The sequence below is a fragment of the Chiloscyllium plagiosum genome, unplaced genomic scaffold (assembly GCF_037043375.1).
Source record: "Chiloscyllium plagiosum isolate Xiang-an unplaced genomic scaffold, Cpla_swu_hap1 HiC_scaffold_6, whole genome shotgun sequence".
Lineage (NCBI taxonomy): Eukaryota > Metazoa > Chordata > Chondrichthyes > Orectolobiformes > Hemiscylliidae > Chiloscyllium > Chiloscyllium plagiosum.
This window is the reverse complement of record NW_028270144.1, coordinates 84955230-84973391: the sequence shown is the minus strand read 5'-3', so window position 1 is coordinate 84973391 and position 18162 is coordinate 84955230. Positions and strand designations below refer to the sequence as shown.

Below are 18162 nucleotides of genomic sequence, written 5' to 3'. Positions count from 1 at the left end.
TTTGTTTTATTCCAGATTATTAATCATTTTCTGATGGAACTTTTTTGTATAACATAATTGGGTGAGGGCAGGATTTGATTTCAGTGTCGAGGCCTGTTCCCAAAATCAAATAACCAGCCAATATGCAAATCTGAAGTTGTGGACTTTGATGGTGGGCAGTACACATCCTCTGAAGCAGTACTAAGTAAGGATTCAATATCTTCAGTAGTAAAGAACAAAATAAAACGAAGAGAAAGCACTGTAAATTGCAGTTTGGCACTTTTTAGAATCATCAAATTAAATTGTTATTGTTAGTTTTTCATTTTAGAAGTTATGGTTATTTGAGAAAATTCTATGTAACAAAGATTGAAAATTGATTGACCCTTGACTTCACAGTCAAAATGGATAATTATAAAATGGTGGATTTAACAAGTACATAAATTCCAGGGAAAGTATGCCGGAGAAAATGCTGCTGCTCCCTTATGTTGGATTGTACTAGTATAAGCAGAAATATGATGGTTTATCTGTTAATCCTTTACACTCAGTTCATATACCTTTATGTAACTAATGATTGCTAGTTCTCTGAGCGTTGTTGTGAACTAAATAGTATAGCAATCCTATGGTGCCAAAATTGTCATCAGTGCATTAGTATGAATTGTCTTACTAAAAATAACAGGATGTGACTTCTAAATATTGTGGCTGGTTAAAATAGTGCCAATAAATCTAACTGCTTTGAAGAGATCGTGAGTTGTCTGGTGTAGTTCTGATCATTTGAGGCAAGTGCACAAATTAAAAATTTGATTTTGTTTTTAATTCTAGCTAAGCTATCTGTAATTTACTACTGGTACATCTTATAACTTTTGAGAAAGTGTTTTTTTTTGTCCATAGTCTAACAAACTGAAAAACCCATATATTGCATTTGAGCAGTTGTCTGTAGTGATCGTGGAGAGGTTTTACAGCTCTCTTACATCCTAGACGTCCTAAGTGATCTCCGTTATTGTTTTAATCAGCAGTAGGTATTAAGGCTAAGTATTTAATGTATGGATCAAATTTCTACTTTCAATCTCTTAATCAGATCTTTGTATTTGTGATTCTATATTAGTGTTTTTGGGAAGAGAGATTTATTTTGATGTGAATTCAGTTTGTTTGTATGTATGCTTAAACCTTATCTGTGGTTATCATGGGATTATAGCCTAAAATTTAATTGTAAAATAATTGCATGCCAAATATTGATGTCACTTGTGACTTCAAGGGTGCAAAACTATTGTTGTTTAAGCTGCTACCTGTAATCTTGGCCAAATGAGCGCATAGATTTTGCCAGAGCACAATAAAATCTGTGGAATGCCTCCCAAGTCAGAATAGCCAAACAATGCATGAGTGCAGCAGGCCCAAGCTATATATAGGTGTTCCTTTCAAGTGGGATGCTCTTCAGCTGTGCTGTTATTATTATGTGCACTTCACAGTTTTCTCTAAACGTATAAAGTAATTATCACGTAACTTTAGTCAGAGGTAAAATTTGCCAGACCTCCAGCAGCAGTAGTCAAGATATTGCTAATAGGTATGTAGGATTTTTACTTGTGTTTAGCTTTCCCATCACAATCAGTTTCAGAGATTAGATTCAGAGATTAACATCTCTATATGAAGTAGCATGTTAATTAATTTTGGTATTCACAAAAGAAACATAGTTATGTGTTTTTAGGTTGTTGCATGCATTTGTTGATCATGTTGAGTAACTACTTCTAGTGGAGCTAATTGATGTGAAATTATGCTGGTCATTTGTCAGTTTTCTTTAAAATAAAGCATTGAAGTTTATTCTCAGGTCAGCTGTAAATAAGAGCAAACAGACTATTTAATCTTGCCTTTTCTGTTATTAGGTCTGTAGAGTCTGTGTGTTGCTCAGTCACATATTAAAATGAAAATCCTAATATGCTGGTGTATGAGACCTTCACGTGAATGGTTTTGTCTGTGTGCTTGAGTCTCTACATTCTATAACAATGAAAATATGTCTTTAAACAGCTTTTGTGTTTTTTAATCAAAAACAGTCACATTTTATTCCAAGGTTGGTCCAAAGAGTATCCATCAAGAAGAATTAAATAAAGCTGGCATGTTATTTTCCTAGAAACTACAACTTACAAGGGTTTAGAGGAGAGTGGATAAGAGGAAAGTCAGATCAACCATGATCCTATTGAATGTGGAGCAAGATCGAAGGGCTGATCGAACTATACCTATTCCTATTTCTTATGGTCTTAAATATTTTGAGTCTGCAGTTTAAAAAAAAAAATGTATATCTAAGCCTTTTACGCCTCTGAAATGTTTTCCAGCTAATTCGGTATTTTTGAAATGTATTGAAGGTATTGTTCTAATGTAGGAAAATATGGCATTTTTCTTTGTATGGGAAGGTCCCTATTAGCAGCAATGAGATAAGTAGCTGGTAATTTGTGGTAAGTGATCAATTCAAGGATGTGTAAGTCATTAAGACAACTTCTGCGTTTTGCATGTTGTCATGAGAATTCACCCGACTACCTAAGACTGTTGAATGGTTCATATGAAAGTCTGCATCACTGACAGTGCAGCACACGCGCAGGATTGCAATAAAGCATTTGTCTTTATTATATGCTCAAGTCGCTGTAGTAGGGCTTGAACCCATGATCTCTGACTCTGGCAAGAGTATGACCACCCAGCCAAGACTGACACCTGTTGCATGTGCAAGTGTAGCATTAAAAGTATGTCACAGACTAATGACTGCAGTTGTCATTAATAAGTGTGTGTTTAACTTTAGTGTATATTAAAAATGGTCATGGGACTATCATGGAGGAAAGAAGCTGTAATATCACAAATCAAGGCATTTGTTAATTAAAGCTCCTGTTGCTGCCCCCCTTATCGTTTTAGTTGCTGTGCTTATTCATGTGATCATATCACAATGGAATGCCACATGATTGTAATCAAACTTTTATCTGCAACCATTCGTGGGTCTTGTTTCTGAACAGTTAAATGCTTTTATTGCTTGTCCTCATGCTGCAGTTATTCCATGTATTTAACATGGCTTAAAGTTTATTTCCATTACATTCTCCCTCTGAACTCATCTTAGTTGTAGCTAGGAAGTATTTTCCCCAGTAATGCTCCTCTATTGACCTTGACTCCAGATAACTGGGCAGGCATTATATAGCTATGTTTGAATCCTCCCAAAATGTGATGTTGAAGCCAACAGAATCCTGGCGAGAGACACTTCTGGACAGCAGAGTTATGGATCTTTTCTTTACAGTAAGTAGTATTCCAAATTTGTATTCGGTAATTGGGTTGAAGACCAGAAAAGTTGTAATTTTTGCACTTTATTTTAATTACTGATTGTGAAATGTTGGAGTCAGTTAACTCAACCCTTGAAGCTTTTCTTAAGTTATTTAAATATTTTAATTTTTTTTCAAGGAATTATGATATGGTTAGGTATGTTTTCGCTGTTTATCTACTGTTAGGTTTGTTCCAGAAGATATGGCATATATAATGCAAATGAGAGATGGCAATAACTGTCTTGATTAAAATTGCTTTGAATTAAAGTTTTGTGCTACAACTGATTAAAAAAAGTAAACCAGTAAGTATAAATCATTGAATGTCTTTTAATTTGTATAATGCAACATTATCATCCCTTTGACCTTGAAGTAGAGCACTGTTAATCCTGAAATTTTCTTGGCTGCCAAAAATCAAGTCTGAGAATGGGTTTGGATGTGTGGGCATTGACACCAATGCTGGGGCAAATGAGAGGCAAGTATATTGTTGAAATGGTCATCATCTGAACTATGTTGGAGCCATTCTTCAACTGAGTCATGTAATAGTAGATAGGGATTTAAACTAAATAGTGGGAGAGAGGGATTAAGTGAGAGATGATGTGACAATTTAAAGAGTGAGGGGACAAAGGTAAGACCAAAAAAAGCAAGGCAATTGGTAATCCGGATGTGGTAGAAAAGGGCAGAGTGTACCGCTTAGAATGCACCTGCAGGTGAGGCTGGAAGATATAAAAATAATAAAAAGACAGAGTGCATTTGATTCTTAAAAAAAAAAGTACTGAGCATTCGCAACAACATAGATGAAAATCAACAGATATTATTTAATTCCCATTACAAAGGTATGGCTGCAGAGTGACCAAATCTGGAAATTGAATGTTCAAAGGTATTCAAAGTTAGGAAGGATAGACCAAAAGAAAAAATGGTAGGGTCGTACTGTTAATATAAGATGAGCTGTTTTAGTATGTTGCTAACAGAGAATCATAGATCCAAAGATAAAAATGAAGAATCACTTCAGGTGAATAAACCTCAAAGGTATCAAATAATGGTTAGAGTTGTTTATAGACTACCAGAATGTAGTGGTGATGTAAGGCATGATATAAATTAGGAAATTAGAGAATTGTGAACAAGGGGGGATTTTAATCTATGTACAGAATGGAAAAACTTAGTACTGTGCGAGTTGAATTCCTAGAATGTATACAAAATGGTTTTCTGGAATAGGATGTTGAACAAGCAACAGGTTTGCTGACAATTGTTAACTAACAGGTGCAGTCTCCATCACAATGTCTCTACCGTTCAGAATCCACTTGCCAACCTATCAGCACACTCCGCTTTTGCAGTGTAAATGTTATTTTTCCTTGACATTGGTAGATTTGAATTGTCTTGATAGTGCAAGATGAAAAACATTTACAAAATGTATTTTTTTTTTAGCAAAACTCAAATTTACATTGTGTTGAGGCACAAAAACTCTACTGAAAGTCATCTAAAAAAGGTTAACAAGAAAAGTTAAATATTGTGTTAGATCGAAAGTAAAGGCTTATAAAGTTGCTAAAAGAAATAGTCTGATGAATGAAAGCGTTTTAGAATTCGGAACAGGAAGACCAAGAAATTAATAAAGTAAATAGTGTGTGAAAGCAAATTAGTTTGATGTGTAAATAATTAACTGTAAAACCTTCTATGGGTAGGTAAAAAGAAAAGGCTAGCAAAGGCTAGTGTGGGCCCACAACAGGCAGATACAGGAGAATATATGAAGGGAATAAGAAAAACTAAATAAATATTTTGTATCTGTCTCCATAGACGATGATTTAAAATAACTTCGAGGAATGCTAGTGAACCAAGGACTAGCAAAAATGAAGAACTGAGAGAAATAAGCATTGAACTGCAGAAATTAATGGGACAGAAAATTGGTAAATTCCCCAGATTGGATTATCTATATCTTAGAGTGTTGAATGGGATACTAGATTTAGGGAGAGTGGTATATTGATAATCTTCAAAATTCTCTGAAACTGCTTCTACAGATTGGAATGCAGCAAGTGTAACCCCACTACCTCACGACCATTTTCTTTTTGTGTATCCTTCCCAATATTTGAGAGAGGAGGGAGAGAGAACACAGGAACTAACCTGACAAGCATGGCAGGTTAAAAAGATTTATTTTGAAGGATGTGATAACTTTGGAAATAATGGTAGGATTGGTCAGAATCAACATGGGGATATCATGTTTGACAACCTGGAGTTTTTTGAGGACATAACCAGCTCATTTTTATGAGGGAATTCCATGACATGGTATATTTGGATTTTCAGAAGGCTTCTAATAGTGGCCCAGGCAGGAAGTTAATAATTTTGAGTTTAATTTAAATAATACAAGAGCATGGAATGCGAATTGGTCAAGAGGCAGAAAGTAGTAGGAATAAGCAGTTCATTCTCAATGTGGCATATTGTGATGAGGGCACTATTACCATACTTGAGCCCCACTTTCTCACAATCTAGATCAGTAATTTGTTTGTGGGGATCAAATAAAGTTTCCAAATACTGATGAGACAGAACTAGATGGGAGTAAGTGAAGGGAACGCAAAGAGGCTGCAAAGGGCTTAGTCAAGCTAAGTAAGTGGATAAGAAGGCGGTAAATGGAGTACAATATGGAAAAATGTGAAATTTTCCACCTCCGTAGGAAAAACAGAAATAGTGTTTCTGAAATGATGAGAGATTGGTATGTGTTGATGCCCAAAGGATGCTGGGTGTTCTTCTGCATAAGTTACTGAAAACTAACATGCCACTCAGCAAGCAGTTAGGAAAGATGGTATGTTAGGCTTTATTGCAAGGGGACTGGAGTACAAGAGTAAAAAAATTTCACTATATTTTTACAGAACCATGCTGAGACCATGCCTGAAAAGTTTGCTGCAGTTTTGGTCACTGTGACTAAGGAAGGAGCGCAAAGAATATTCACTATATTCACTAATTCCTGGGATAGTCAGATTGATCTATGTGGAGTGATTGATGAGACTGATCCTGTGTTCTTTAAAGTTTAGAAGGATAAGAAATATAATTGAAGCATGTAAAATTCTTACAGGGCTCAAGAGGGCAGCTGCAGGCAAGATGATTTTCTTGGCTTGGGATGGTGTCTGCAACCAGGGACAGATTCTTAGAATAAGTAGTAGGCCATTTCAGACTGAGAATTTCTTCAGTCAGCAAGTGGTGAATCTTTGGAATTCTCTGACCTGGAGAACTGTAAAGGCTTAGTCACTAAGCATGTATAAGACAAATATCGATAGATGTTTGCATAGTACAGGCATCAAGGGATATGGTGATTGTGTGAGAAGAACACTGAGGTAGAAGATCAGCCATGATCAAGTTGAATAATGACTGTCCTACTCATACTCCTACTTCCTGTTCCTAAATCCTATGTTCAGAGCATAGCCTTTCCAATACCTTGTTTCTATTGATTTGTATATCAGCCATTGCCTGTATATCTCTGCTTTCAGTGATACTTTGTTGACATCCTGTTCGTCAGTTAATACAAATAAAAAGGACTCATTCAGAATTCTAGCATTGCCCTCGTGGTCTTTATTGTTAATAATATTTTACATGGAAAGTAAAATATAATCTATCAGAGTCAGCGTAGTTTTATAAAAGATAATCATGTTTGACTAATCTGCTAGAGTTCTTTGAAAGTGTAACAGGCAATGTGGATAATGGAAATTCTGTAGATGTTGTATAGTTGCACTTCCAGAAGAAATTTGATAAAGTACTGCAAAAGGTTAATACACATGGTACGATAACATAAGGTTAGGAATCATTTATTAGCTTATATGGAGGATTGGCTAACCAACAGAGAGAGAGATAAATGGGTCATTTTCTGGTTGGCAAGCTGTTAGTGGTTGCCACAGGGTTTGTTCCTTGGAACCCCAACTACTTACAATTTGTATGATGACATGGATGTGGGCATAGAAAGTACTATAGCCAAATTTTCAGATGACACTAAATTAGGTGGGAAATAATGTTGTGATGAAGAAATAAGAAATTTACAAATGGATATGAAGGGATTAGTTGAATTGGCCAAAACTTGGTAGATGAAGCTTAACGTGGATAAGTGAGGTTATCCATTTTGGTTAGAGGAATAGAAAGACAACTTATCTAAATAGGGAGCAACTTCAGAGTGCTTCAGTGTAGAGGAATCTGGTGTCCTTGTGCATGAATTGCAGAAGAGTAGTATGCACAAACAGCAATTAACAAGGAAAACAAATGGAATGTCGGCATTTATTGCTAAAGGAATATTGTATTAAAGGAGGAGTGTGTGGCTTCAACTGAATTGATGAGACTAAACCTCGAGTATGGTATGCAATTTTGGTTCCCCTACTTGAGGAATGTTGTTGCATTGGAAGCAGATTCACTAGATTGATTCCAAAGATGAGGGCTTGTCTTTTGAAGAGAGGTTGAGTAGTTTAGGCCTATACACTCAAGTTTAGAAGACTGACAGAAGGCCTAATTGAGACACAAGGTGCAAAAGGGGATTGACAATGTAGATGTTAAAAGGATGTTTCCTCATGTGGGCAATTTAAAATAACAGGCCATAGTTTTCGGATAATGGGTAGCAGATTTAAAGCAGAGATGAGAAATTACTTCTCCCCAAGGTCATGAATCTGTGGGGCGCATCAGTCCAGAGAATAGTGAATGCTGGGACATCCAATAAATTTAAAGCAAAGGTATTCAGATTTTTAATTCGTTAATGGGTTTAAGGGTTGTGGAAAGTGGACAAGCAACTGGAGTTGAGGCCAAGTTGAGATCAGCCATGAGTGGTTTTGAGGGGCTGAATTGCCTACTCTTCCTAGTGGGCGTTATGTTCTTAAATTGTACAGGTTTGGCTGCATTTGGCTGTAGACTGCTTCAGAATCTCAAAAGTGAACATTAGACAGTCATCAGTGATCTACCTACTTCTTACCTTTATGATGTAGGGAAGGTTATTTGACAAAGCAGCTGAAGATGGTTTGGACTAGGAACGCCAGCAGTGTCACTACTGCAGTGATGTTTTGGCGATACATGAGCTCCAATAACCACAACAATCTTCCTCTCTACTAGTTACGCTGATGTGAGCAGAGAGCTTTTCCCCCTAATTCCCATAGATTCTAGTTCTGCCAAGTCTGCTTAATGCCACACGTGGTCAAACATGGATTTGACATCAACTGCAGTCATTCTATCTTCTGGAATTCATCTCTTTTGTCATGTTTGAACCAAGGCCATAAAGGTAATTAAGTGCTATGTGGTAGCTTTGTGGATGATCCTTTCCATCACTTTACTGATGGTGAGAATAGATGAGACCGTAATTAGCTGGCTTTGCCTAGGACATATCTCTCAATTTTCCACATTTTCAGGTAGTTTTTGTGCAGCATTGTAACTGTATTGGAACAGCTTGGCTAAGGGCATGACCTACTCTGCAGTGCTTGTGTACAGTAGTATTGCCATAATGTCATTGGAGTCCACAACCTTCGCAGTATCCAGTACCTTTCAGTGTTTCATCAGGTCAGATGGAGTGAATTGAATTGGTTTAAGACTGACATGTTTGATGCTGGGGGACTTATGAAGGAAGCTGAGATAGATCATCCAATTAGCACTTCTGGCTGAAAACTGTTGAAAATGTTTCGGTCTTGTATTTTGCACTGATGTGTTTGGTTCCTTCATTTCGGATGGGGGTATTTGTGGAGCTGCCACCTCCTCTTCATTGTGTAATTGTTCACTATCATTCACAAATGGATATGGCAGGATTGCAGGGCTTAGATCTGATCCAGTGGATCTGGGATCATTTAGCCTTGTATGCTGCTTCCACTGTTTGGCACGTAATTAGTCCTGTGTTGTCATTTCACTAGGTGACACCTCATTTTAGATATGCCTGGTTCTTCTCCTGACATAGACGAAAGTGGATACTGTAGATGCTGGAGATTACAGTCAAGATTAGAGTAGTGCAGGAAAAGCACAGCTGGTCAGGCAGCATCCGAGGAGCAGGATAATCGACGTTTCGGGCAAAATAATGAAGGGCTTTTGCCCAAAACATTGCTTTCCTGCTCCTCGGGTGCTGCCTGACCTGCTGTGCTTTTCCAGCACTAATCTAATCTTGACTGTGCTCCTGACATGCCCACTTGTACTCTTTACTGAACCAAAGTTGGTTCCCAGTTCAATGTTAGAGTGGTGAATCTGTTACTGTGATGTTTTGATAATTATAGCAAAGTCACTCATCTCACGCGGTTGTCTTACAGTCACTGCTTGCTTAAAAAATACACTAAGTTTTTTCAATCACTCTTTTTCAAAAGAACAAATACATCATACTCTATGCTCTATGAGAGATGGCATTCTTTTCTGGAATGGGAGTGATAAGCTGGACAGCTGTTCTTTCTTAACAGGCTTCACTTCAGCTCAGCATATTCTTTGCAGGCTTCCGATGATTTCAGCTTGAAGTCTAACTGAACCAGATAAAACATGAACCTCTCCAAGCCAGTCACTGTTCAAAAACAGCTTCAGCGGGGTTGATAGTAAAACAAGTAGTTATTAGTCGTGAGTTTTATAAGTAGCATTTCCAAGGCTTACAGTGAACATTCAATGACATCTTTTAAAGAAACTGGTATGTTCAGAAAGCTTGAACTAAACCGGTTTTCTACAACCCTTCAAAGCGCAAGTCCTTCAAGCAGTATTAAACATAAAACAATTTTGTAACATTACAAATTATGCTGAATACAATTGTTTTGCTAATGGTGCACAACATATCATGGATGATCCAGTTTTAGTTTACTGGATCTGTTCAAAATCTGTCCACAAATAGCACAATAGTAGTGCCACAGGACACAATAAAGGATAGAGAATATCCTCACTGGAAAGATAGGACTTCATCTCCACAGTGACTCTCTGGTGGATAGTGCTGACATTGCTGTCATGGATAGATGCATCTCCTCCAAGTGGGGGTCAAGTAAGTTTTTCCTTGTTGCTTCCCTTATTAGATTAGATTAGATTCCCTATGGGGTGGAAACAGGCCCTCGGGCATAGGTTTAGGGTGAGAGGGGAAAGATATAAAAGAGACCTAAGGGGCAACTTTTTCTCACAGTGTGGTACGTGTATGGAATGAGCTACCAGAGGATGTGGTGGAGGCTGGTACAATTTCAACATTTAAGAGGCATTTAGATGGGTATATGAACAGGAATGGTTTGGAGGGATATGGGCCGGGTGCTGGCAGGTGGGACTAGATTGGGTTGGGATATCTGGTCGGTATGGACAGGTTGGACTGAAGGGTCTGTTTCAATGCTGTATATCTCTGTGACTGTAAGTCCACACCGACCCTCCGAAGAGCAACCCACCCAGACCCATATCCCTATGTTTACTCCTGAGTAATGCACCTGTCACTACGGGCAATTTAGCATGGCCAATTCACCTAACCTGCACATCTTTGGACTGTGGGAGGAAACCGGAGCACCTGGAGGAAACCCCCAGACACTGGGAGAATGTGCAAACTCCACACAGACAGTTGTCCAAGGTGGGAATTGAACCCGGGTCCCTGGCGCTGTAAGGCAGCAGTGCTAACCACTGAGCCACCGTGCCATCCCGCACGGTGTTACAATCTGCTACAATCCAGTCTAGCAGACTCAGACTCAACAGCTCAGTTTGCAGTAGTGGTACTGAGTCACACTTAGTGATGGACACTGAAGATCTCCCGTCCAGTGTTAATTCTGTGCCCTTGCCACCAGCGCTCCCGCTAAACATGCTGATTGCAACATTAACTTTGAGTTCTGGAAATCACTGTTGTATATGGACCTTGGAGGCACTTGCAGCTGGAAAGAAAATTAGAGGGAAAGCTGCTTGTCATTCTCTGTGCATCATTTAATTAATGCTCAACATGGAGTGCTGTTTCACCAGCTATTGCAGGGGAGGAATTTTCCTTGCCCACATTTAACCTGATCGCGTGAGACTTCATGGAGTCAGGAGTTGACATTTGAGGACTCTGAAGGCAACTCCCTTCAAACTGTAACCATGATATGTAAGATATGATTCTGTGAATAACTACCCTATAGCAATCTCTTCTAATTTTGCCATAAGTTCCCCCAGATGTTAGTAAAGAGGTAGGCAAGGCTGGGTTTGCTGTTATTGTTTCTTGTACCTACGGTGATGCCTGGTGGTCCATCTGATTTTATTATTGCTTTAGATATGGTAGTGACTGGATCCAACTGAATGGCATGCTAGGCTGTTTCTGAGAATATTGAAGAATCAACCACATTGCTGGTTGTCTGGACTTGCACATAAACCAGAGGGATTTCACAGAATAAACAATTTAATGGTCATCATTAGACTATTAATTCCAGGTTTATTACTTGAGTTCAGATTTCACCATCTGCTGTAGTGGTTTTCAAACCCATGTCCTCCGAGCATTATCACATTATTAGTCCAGTGAAAAATCACCCAACACCAGGTTATAGTCCAACAGGTTTAATTGGAAACACACTAACGTTCGGAGCGACGCTCCTTCATCAGGTGATTGTGGAGGGCTCGATCGTAAGACAGAATTTATAGCAAAAATTTACAGTGTGATGTAACTGAAATTATACATTGAAAAATTGATTGTCTGTTAAGCCTTTCATCTGTTGAAACTATCACTGTATTCTGTGTAAATCACAAAACCTTTTTTTATATAGTTGCATTCTCGGGTTAGCTGTTAACAATGGTGATAGCTAGACAATATGTTGAAGGTGTTGGCCCCCTGTGTTCTCTGTCTATGCCATGATGTTTAGATTGATTCTAATCTAAAAAGTGAGATAACAGAGTTTTACATAAATTCATGCAGTTTTTGAGCTCAGAGTTCGACATGAATGCATGCAGTTTTTGAGCAAAGTACAATGTAACTCTGCAAGTACAAATTCACCCCACAAAATATATGTGTGCATGTGGGTCTTTGTCTGTCTGGGTTGGGAGTTGTGAGTGTGAGAAAGTGTGTGTGTGTGTGTAGTGAGTGCAGAGTGTCTTACGTCTGTGAAGGGGTGCGTGTGCGTGTGTGTGTGTGTGTGTGTATAGTGCAATGGTGATCACTTGCAATGTGACATGAACCCAAGGTCCCGGTTGAGGCCCTCCCTATGGGTACCGAACTTAGCTATCAGCCACTGCTCGGCCACTTTTCACTGCTGCCTGCCCCGAAGTCTGCCTTGGAGGATGGTCACCCGAAGGTCCGAGGCTGAATGTCCTGGACCACTGAAGTGTTCCCCAACTGGGAGGGAACACTCCTGTCTGTTGATTGTTGTGCGGTGCCCATTCATTCGTTGTCGTAGCCTTTGCTCAGTTTCCCCAATGTACCATGCCTCCGGGCATCCTTGCCTGCAACGTATAAGATAGACAACGTTGGCTGAGTCACATGAGTACCTGCCATATACAAGGTGAGAGGTGTTCCCACGCGTAATAGTGGTATCTATGTCCACAATCTGACACGTCTTGCAGCGTCCACCGTGACAGGATTGTATAGAGTTGTCCTGAGAGCCGGGCAGTTTGCTACGAACAATGATCTGTTTGAGGTTTGGTGGTTGTTTAAAGGCAAGTAATGGAGGTGTGGGGAAGGTCTTGGTGAGGTGCTCATCCTCAATGATAATGTGTTGCAGGTCACGAAGAACATGCCGTAATTTTTCAGCTCCTGGGAAGTACTGAACAACGAAGGGTACCCTGTCAGTGTCTGTCTCCAGAATGTTTTTTTAAACTGTTCGTTTGAATTCAGGACAGTAGATCCTATAGATGCAAACCATAATGGTAGGAAATTGCAGGTGTTGCAGAACTCTTTGGAAGTGTGCCTTTCTCAAACATGTACTCAATATTGCCTCTATACCTTGTATGCAATAGCCTCTGCAAATATTTTTAATTTACCTTCTGTTATATTCAGCCTGATTGAAGTGTAGAACATCCCAGCTCCTAGTTTGAATTAATGCCTGAGTTTAGATAGAAAAAATGAGTTGCCAAGCAATCACTTAACTGCTTCTTGAGACATCTCATTTGAATACAGTCATTTGAAGTTCAGTTGATCAGCACTGAACATATCCAGATACTTGTTCGTGTGTGAGTCTCACTCCTGTTCTCGTATTGGGCCAATTTTGTGCCAGTGTCAATGCAACCTCGCTCTCAGCTTGCCCTTAGTAGTCTTGATTTAGATCTATCATCCTGCTAGTATAGCTTTGATCTCATTCTCAGATCAGTTTCACATTTAGTGTCCTTGTGATCTCAGTCAGGACCATCCTCATGTCACAATTACTGTTTTCCCTCTTACCCCAGGTCTGCCCTTGCCATGCTGTCACTGTTTCCATACTCCTCTCTTGGCCATGCAAGAAGGCTCATGCCCAAAACGTCGGTTCTCCTGCTCCTTGGATGCTGCCTGACCTGCGCTTTTCCAGCAACACATTTTCAGCCATACTCAGCTTTGACCTATCTTCACCTCATGTTTGTCTTTGGTCTGCCTTCGTTCTCAGCCCACTTTGTCGCACAGTTATCCCGTTAGGTTTTCTTTTCTAAATAACACAGCATGTGATAACCTGTTGCTGGATATATTTTATTTGAATTTTATAAAAATCATTAGAGTCATAGAGGCATACAGCACAGAAACAACAGGCTCTTTGGTCCAACTTGTCCATACCGACCAGGTTTCTTGAACTGAAAGCCCATCCCATTTCCCTGCGTTTGACCCATATCCCTCTAAACCTTTCCTATGTCCCTGTCCAAAAGTGTTTTAAATGTTGCAATTGTACCCGCCTCTACCATTTCCTCTGGCAGCTGGTTCCGTATATGCATGACTGAATTCCAAGGGTGGGAAGGGAATTTGTATGATTGCTATTGAAATTGAACTGCTAGCGTTCATAATTGTGAATGCATACAATGTTACTGTATATGTATTGTAATTTGTTTATAGCTTTGCAATAATACAAACTAAGGTGCTATTTGTATGTAATGTTAATTGAGCTGTATTTGGTCAGCATATGTGAAACCAACCACTATATGCAGTCTGAGCACAGCAAAGTTTAAAATGTTGACCATTGCTAAAGCTAGGGTAACATTCACATACTGATCCTGGAGCTTTCCACGTGCTTTCATTACAATGCACATATAACCATTTTGGCAGGTTTAAATTTCTGATGTCCGTGTGATCCAGTCTCCAGAATATACCGAGAAGATACTGATCTTGTATTTGTTAACCTGACAAAGGTAATCTCGTGTGAAGTCCGTGACTATTGTTTTCCGTTATCTTTTAAATGGAAAAATATAGAGTTGTAGAAATATACAGCACAGAAACAGACCCTTCAGTCCAACTCGTCCATGCCAATCAGGTAGTCGATTCTGATATAACGTGATAGTTCTGTTCTTGTGTGATCTCGCAATATAAAAAAATCATGCAATAGCCATGCCATTTAAACTAATGGGACTGGAATCACTTTTTATAAGCAGTACATGTAAGGAAAGTTTGCATTCTACAAATAATGATCTAAGTTCTTCAATCGCATTAAAAGGGGAGCGTTGAAGAAACACACTTTTCTTTAGACTAGATTCCCTATAGTATGGAAACAAGCCCTTCGGCCCAACCAGTCCACACCGACCCTCCAAAGAGTAACCCACCCAGACCCATTTCCCTCTGACTAATGCACCTAACACTATGGACAATTTAGCATGGCCAATTCACCTGACCTGCACATCTTTGGACTGTGGGAGGAAACTGGAGCACCCGGGAGAAACCCACGCAGAGACTGGGAGAGCGTGTAAACTCCACACAGTCACCCAAGGCTGGAATCGAACCTGGGACCCTGGTGCTGTGAGGCAGCAGTGCTAACCACTGAGCCAGCGTGCTGCCCCCATTGGTTATAGCAGAACCAACTGTATTCTAAATTAATTCAGTCCCAATTTGCCAGTATTTGGCCTATATCTGTCTAAACTCTTCCTATTCATTTACCCATCCAGATGCCTTTTAAATGTTGTAATTGTACCAGCCTCCTCCAATTCCTCTGGCAGCTCATTCCATGCATGCACTTGCCTTTGTGTGAAAAGGTTGCCCCTTACGTCCCTTTTAAATCTATGTCCTCTCATCTTAAATCTATGCCCTCTAGTTTTGGACTCTCCCACCCCGGGGATAAAAAAGAGCTTGTCTGTTTACCCTATACATGCCTCTCATGATTTCTAAACCTCTAAGGTCACCCCTTAGCCTCTGATGCTCCAGGGACAATAGCCCCAGCCTATTCAGCCTGTCTCTAACTCAAACCCACCAACCCTGGCAACATCCTCATAAATCTGAATCCTTTCTAGTTTTGTGACATCCTTCTTGTAAGAGGGAGACCAGAATTGCACAGAATTCTACAAAAGTAGCTGAGCTAATGTTGTACTTGTGAAACATATCAAAAGTAATATTGGTGGGCTAAGGTTGGAGCGTTCTGTAGTCTTCAGAATTAAGATATAGCAATATTTGAATTCCTACAAGATTATAAACCTTGTCCTTTAGCTCAAAGCACTAAAAGACACTTTAATTCACATCATTCTAACTGAATTTAATATGTCCCCATTATTTAACTTGTTATCTCTCTTGCTGTGTTTCCCCCCTCTCCCCTGCCCCCTCTCACCCACTTGGGGAGTTTCAAATGCAGTGACACCATGCAGTATTACATGCTTGTTGTAGTCTGGAGGCATGTTTCCTTCCATCACATCACTGACTAGGATTTGCTCCTCTTTAATGACTGCGGTTTGCATGTGAGAAGTATTTGCAGGTTGATACTCAAACTGTTTGTTGCCTGTATTATGAATAAACCTTCCTTGGCCACGTGATCTTTGAGTGAGATTCAAATCCACTCCTGAGGTATTAAAATAGCTTTTGTCCAAATGCAGCAAGACTTGGACAATATTAGGTTTGGGCTGATCAGTGGTAAGTAATGTTCGCATAAACCAAGTACCAGGAATTATGACTAACCAGCAAATAAACAGGGCTAGCCAAATGCTACAAGAGCAGGTTGGAGGCTAAGAATCATGCAGTAACTATCTCACGTCCTAACTAATCAATCCTGTCCACCATCTACAATATGAAGTCAGGAGTCTGATGGAATACTTGCCTAGATAAGTGCAGATCTAACAACATTTTGAGAAGCTAGATAGCATCCAGCACAAAGCCTTCTTGCTAGATACCATATCCATAAGCATTCACTCTCCACCACTGATGTATTGTAATGGCAATATGTACCATCAACAAATTTAATGAAGAAATTTGCCAAGGTTTCTTCAATAGCATCTTCTAAACCCCACCCACTACCACCTAGAAAGATGAAGACAACAGGTAAATGGTACACTGCCACCTGCAAGTTCCCCTCTGAATCACTCACCATCCTGACTTGGAAATATACTGTTGTTCTTTCACTGTTGCTTGGAATTAAATACTGAACTCCCTTCCTATCAATATTGAGGGTGTACTTATGCCAAATGGACTGCAACAGTTCAAGAAGGCAGCTCCCTTCTCACTACCTTCTCCAGGGCAGTTGGGGACAGGCAATAAGTATTGCACAGCCCACATCCCAAGAATGAATTTTTTAGAAAAGAGGTTCTTGATCAAGAGACAGGGATGCTACCTGATGTCCCTCCTGTTCAGTAGGTCAGAAACTCGAAATTCAGATTTCCAGTGGTTGGTTGGACTTTTCCTCACTGGTAAGAATGCAAGTATGATACAGAACTGCTATAAGTAAGTGTGAAGATCAGATTTTTTCCTAATTTTTAATTATGAAATGAAAGGGGAAAAGAATGGTTTTGAAACTGAGGATTGCTGAAAGATAAATGCATTGGTTTTGAAAGCAAGTAACCTGACAATCATTTAGGTACTATTTACATAGCTACTAGTTCAAGCAGTAGTAAATAGTTTGCAGATAAGCTGGAGTCAAAGACTGTGTACAAATTGAAATTCAGCTGGCAAAAAAGTAGCTGGTTGGCCTGTGGTCTAGTGACCAGTTATCAAAGACAGAGGACATCTGTCAACAATTATGTGATTGGTTCTCTGATACCTGACAGATTGGGGCTACAAACAAGATAGTGATAAGCCATCAGATCTCCATCAGCTGTGGAACTCTCTTGGTTCTCTGCAGTAAAAAAAACTGTTGTGGTTTTGTTCGCCAAGCTGAAAATTTTTGTTGCAAACGTTTCGTCCCCTGTCTAGGCGACATCCTCAGTGCTTGGGCGCCTCCTGTGAAGCGCTTCTGTGGTGTTTCCTCCGGCATTTATAGTGACCTGTCCCTGCCGCTTCCGGATGTCAGTTTCAGCTGTCCGCTGTAGTGGCCGGTATATTGGGTCCAGGTCGATGTGTTTGTTGATGGAGTTTGCGGATGAGTGCCATGCTTCTAGGAATTCCCTGGCTGTTCTGTACATCAGGAGCATTTCAGAACTGACAGCCAGAGTACTGTGACCACTAGGACTTATAACAGCACACAAACCAACAGCCACCCTCAGACAACAACTCACCAGAACGAAGGACCTGATACCCAGCATGAGCAAAACTAATGTAGTGTACAAAATCCCATGCAAGGACTGCACAAAACACTATATAGGACAAACAGGAAGACAGCTAACGATCCGCATCCATGAACATCAACTAGCCACGAAACGCCACGACAGCTATCCTTAGTAGCCACACACGCAGACAACAAGCAACATGAATTCGACTGGGACAACACTACCATTATAGGGCAAGCCAAACAAAGAACAGCCAGGGAATTCCTAGAAGCATGGCACTCATCCACAAACTCCATCAACAAACACATCGACCTGGACCCAATATACCGGCCACTACAGCGGACAGCTGAAACTGACAACCGGAAGCGGCAGGGACAGGCCACTATAAATGCTGGAGGAAACACCACAGAAGCGCTTCACAGGAGGCTCCCAAGCACTGATGATG

At 39.9% G+C, this 18162-nt stretch overlaps 1 protein-coding gene across 1 annotated transcript in view; it reads left to right on the top strand.

Moving 5' to 3' along the window:
- xpo4 (exportin 4) overlaps window positions 1-18162 on the top strand; it is a 99401-nt gene that overhangs the window by 22879 nt on the left and 58360 nt on the right. The window contains exon 6 of the mRNA XM_043691920.2: window positions 3128-3240. Coding sequence (XP_043547855.1) covers window positions 3128-3240 — 113 coding nt within the window. The remainder of the gene's footprint in view (window positions 1-3127; window positions 3241-18162) is intronic.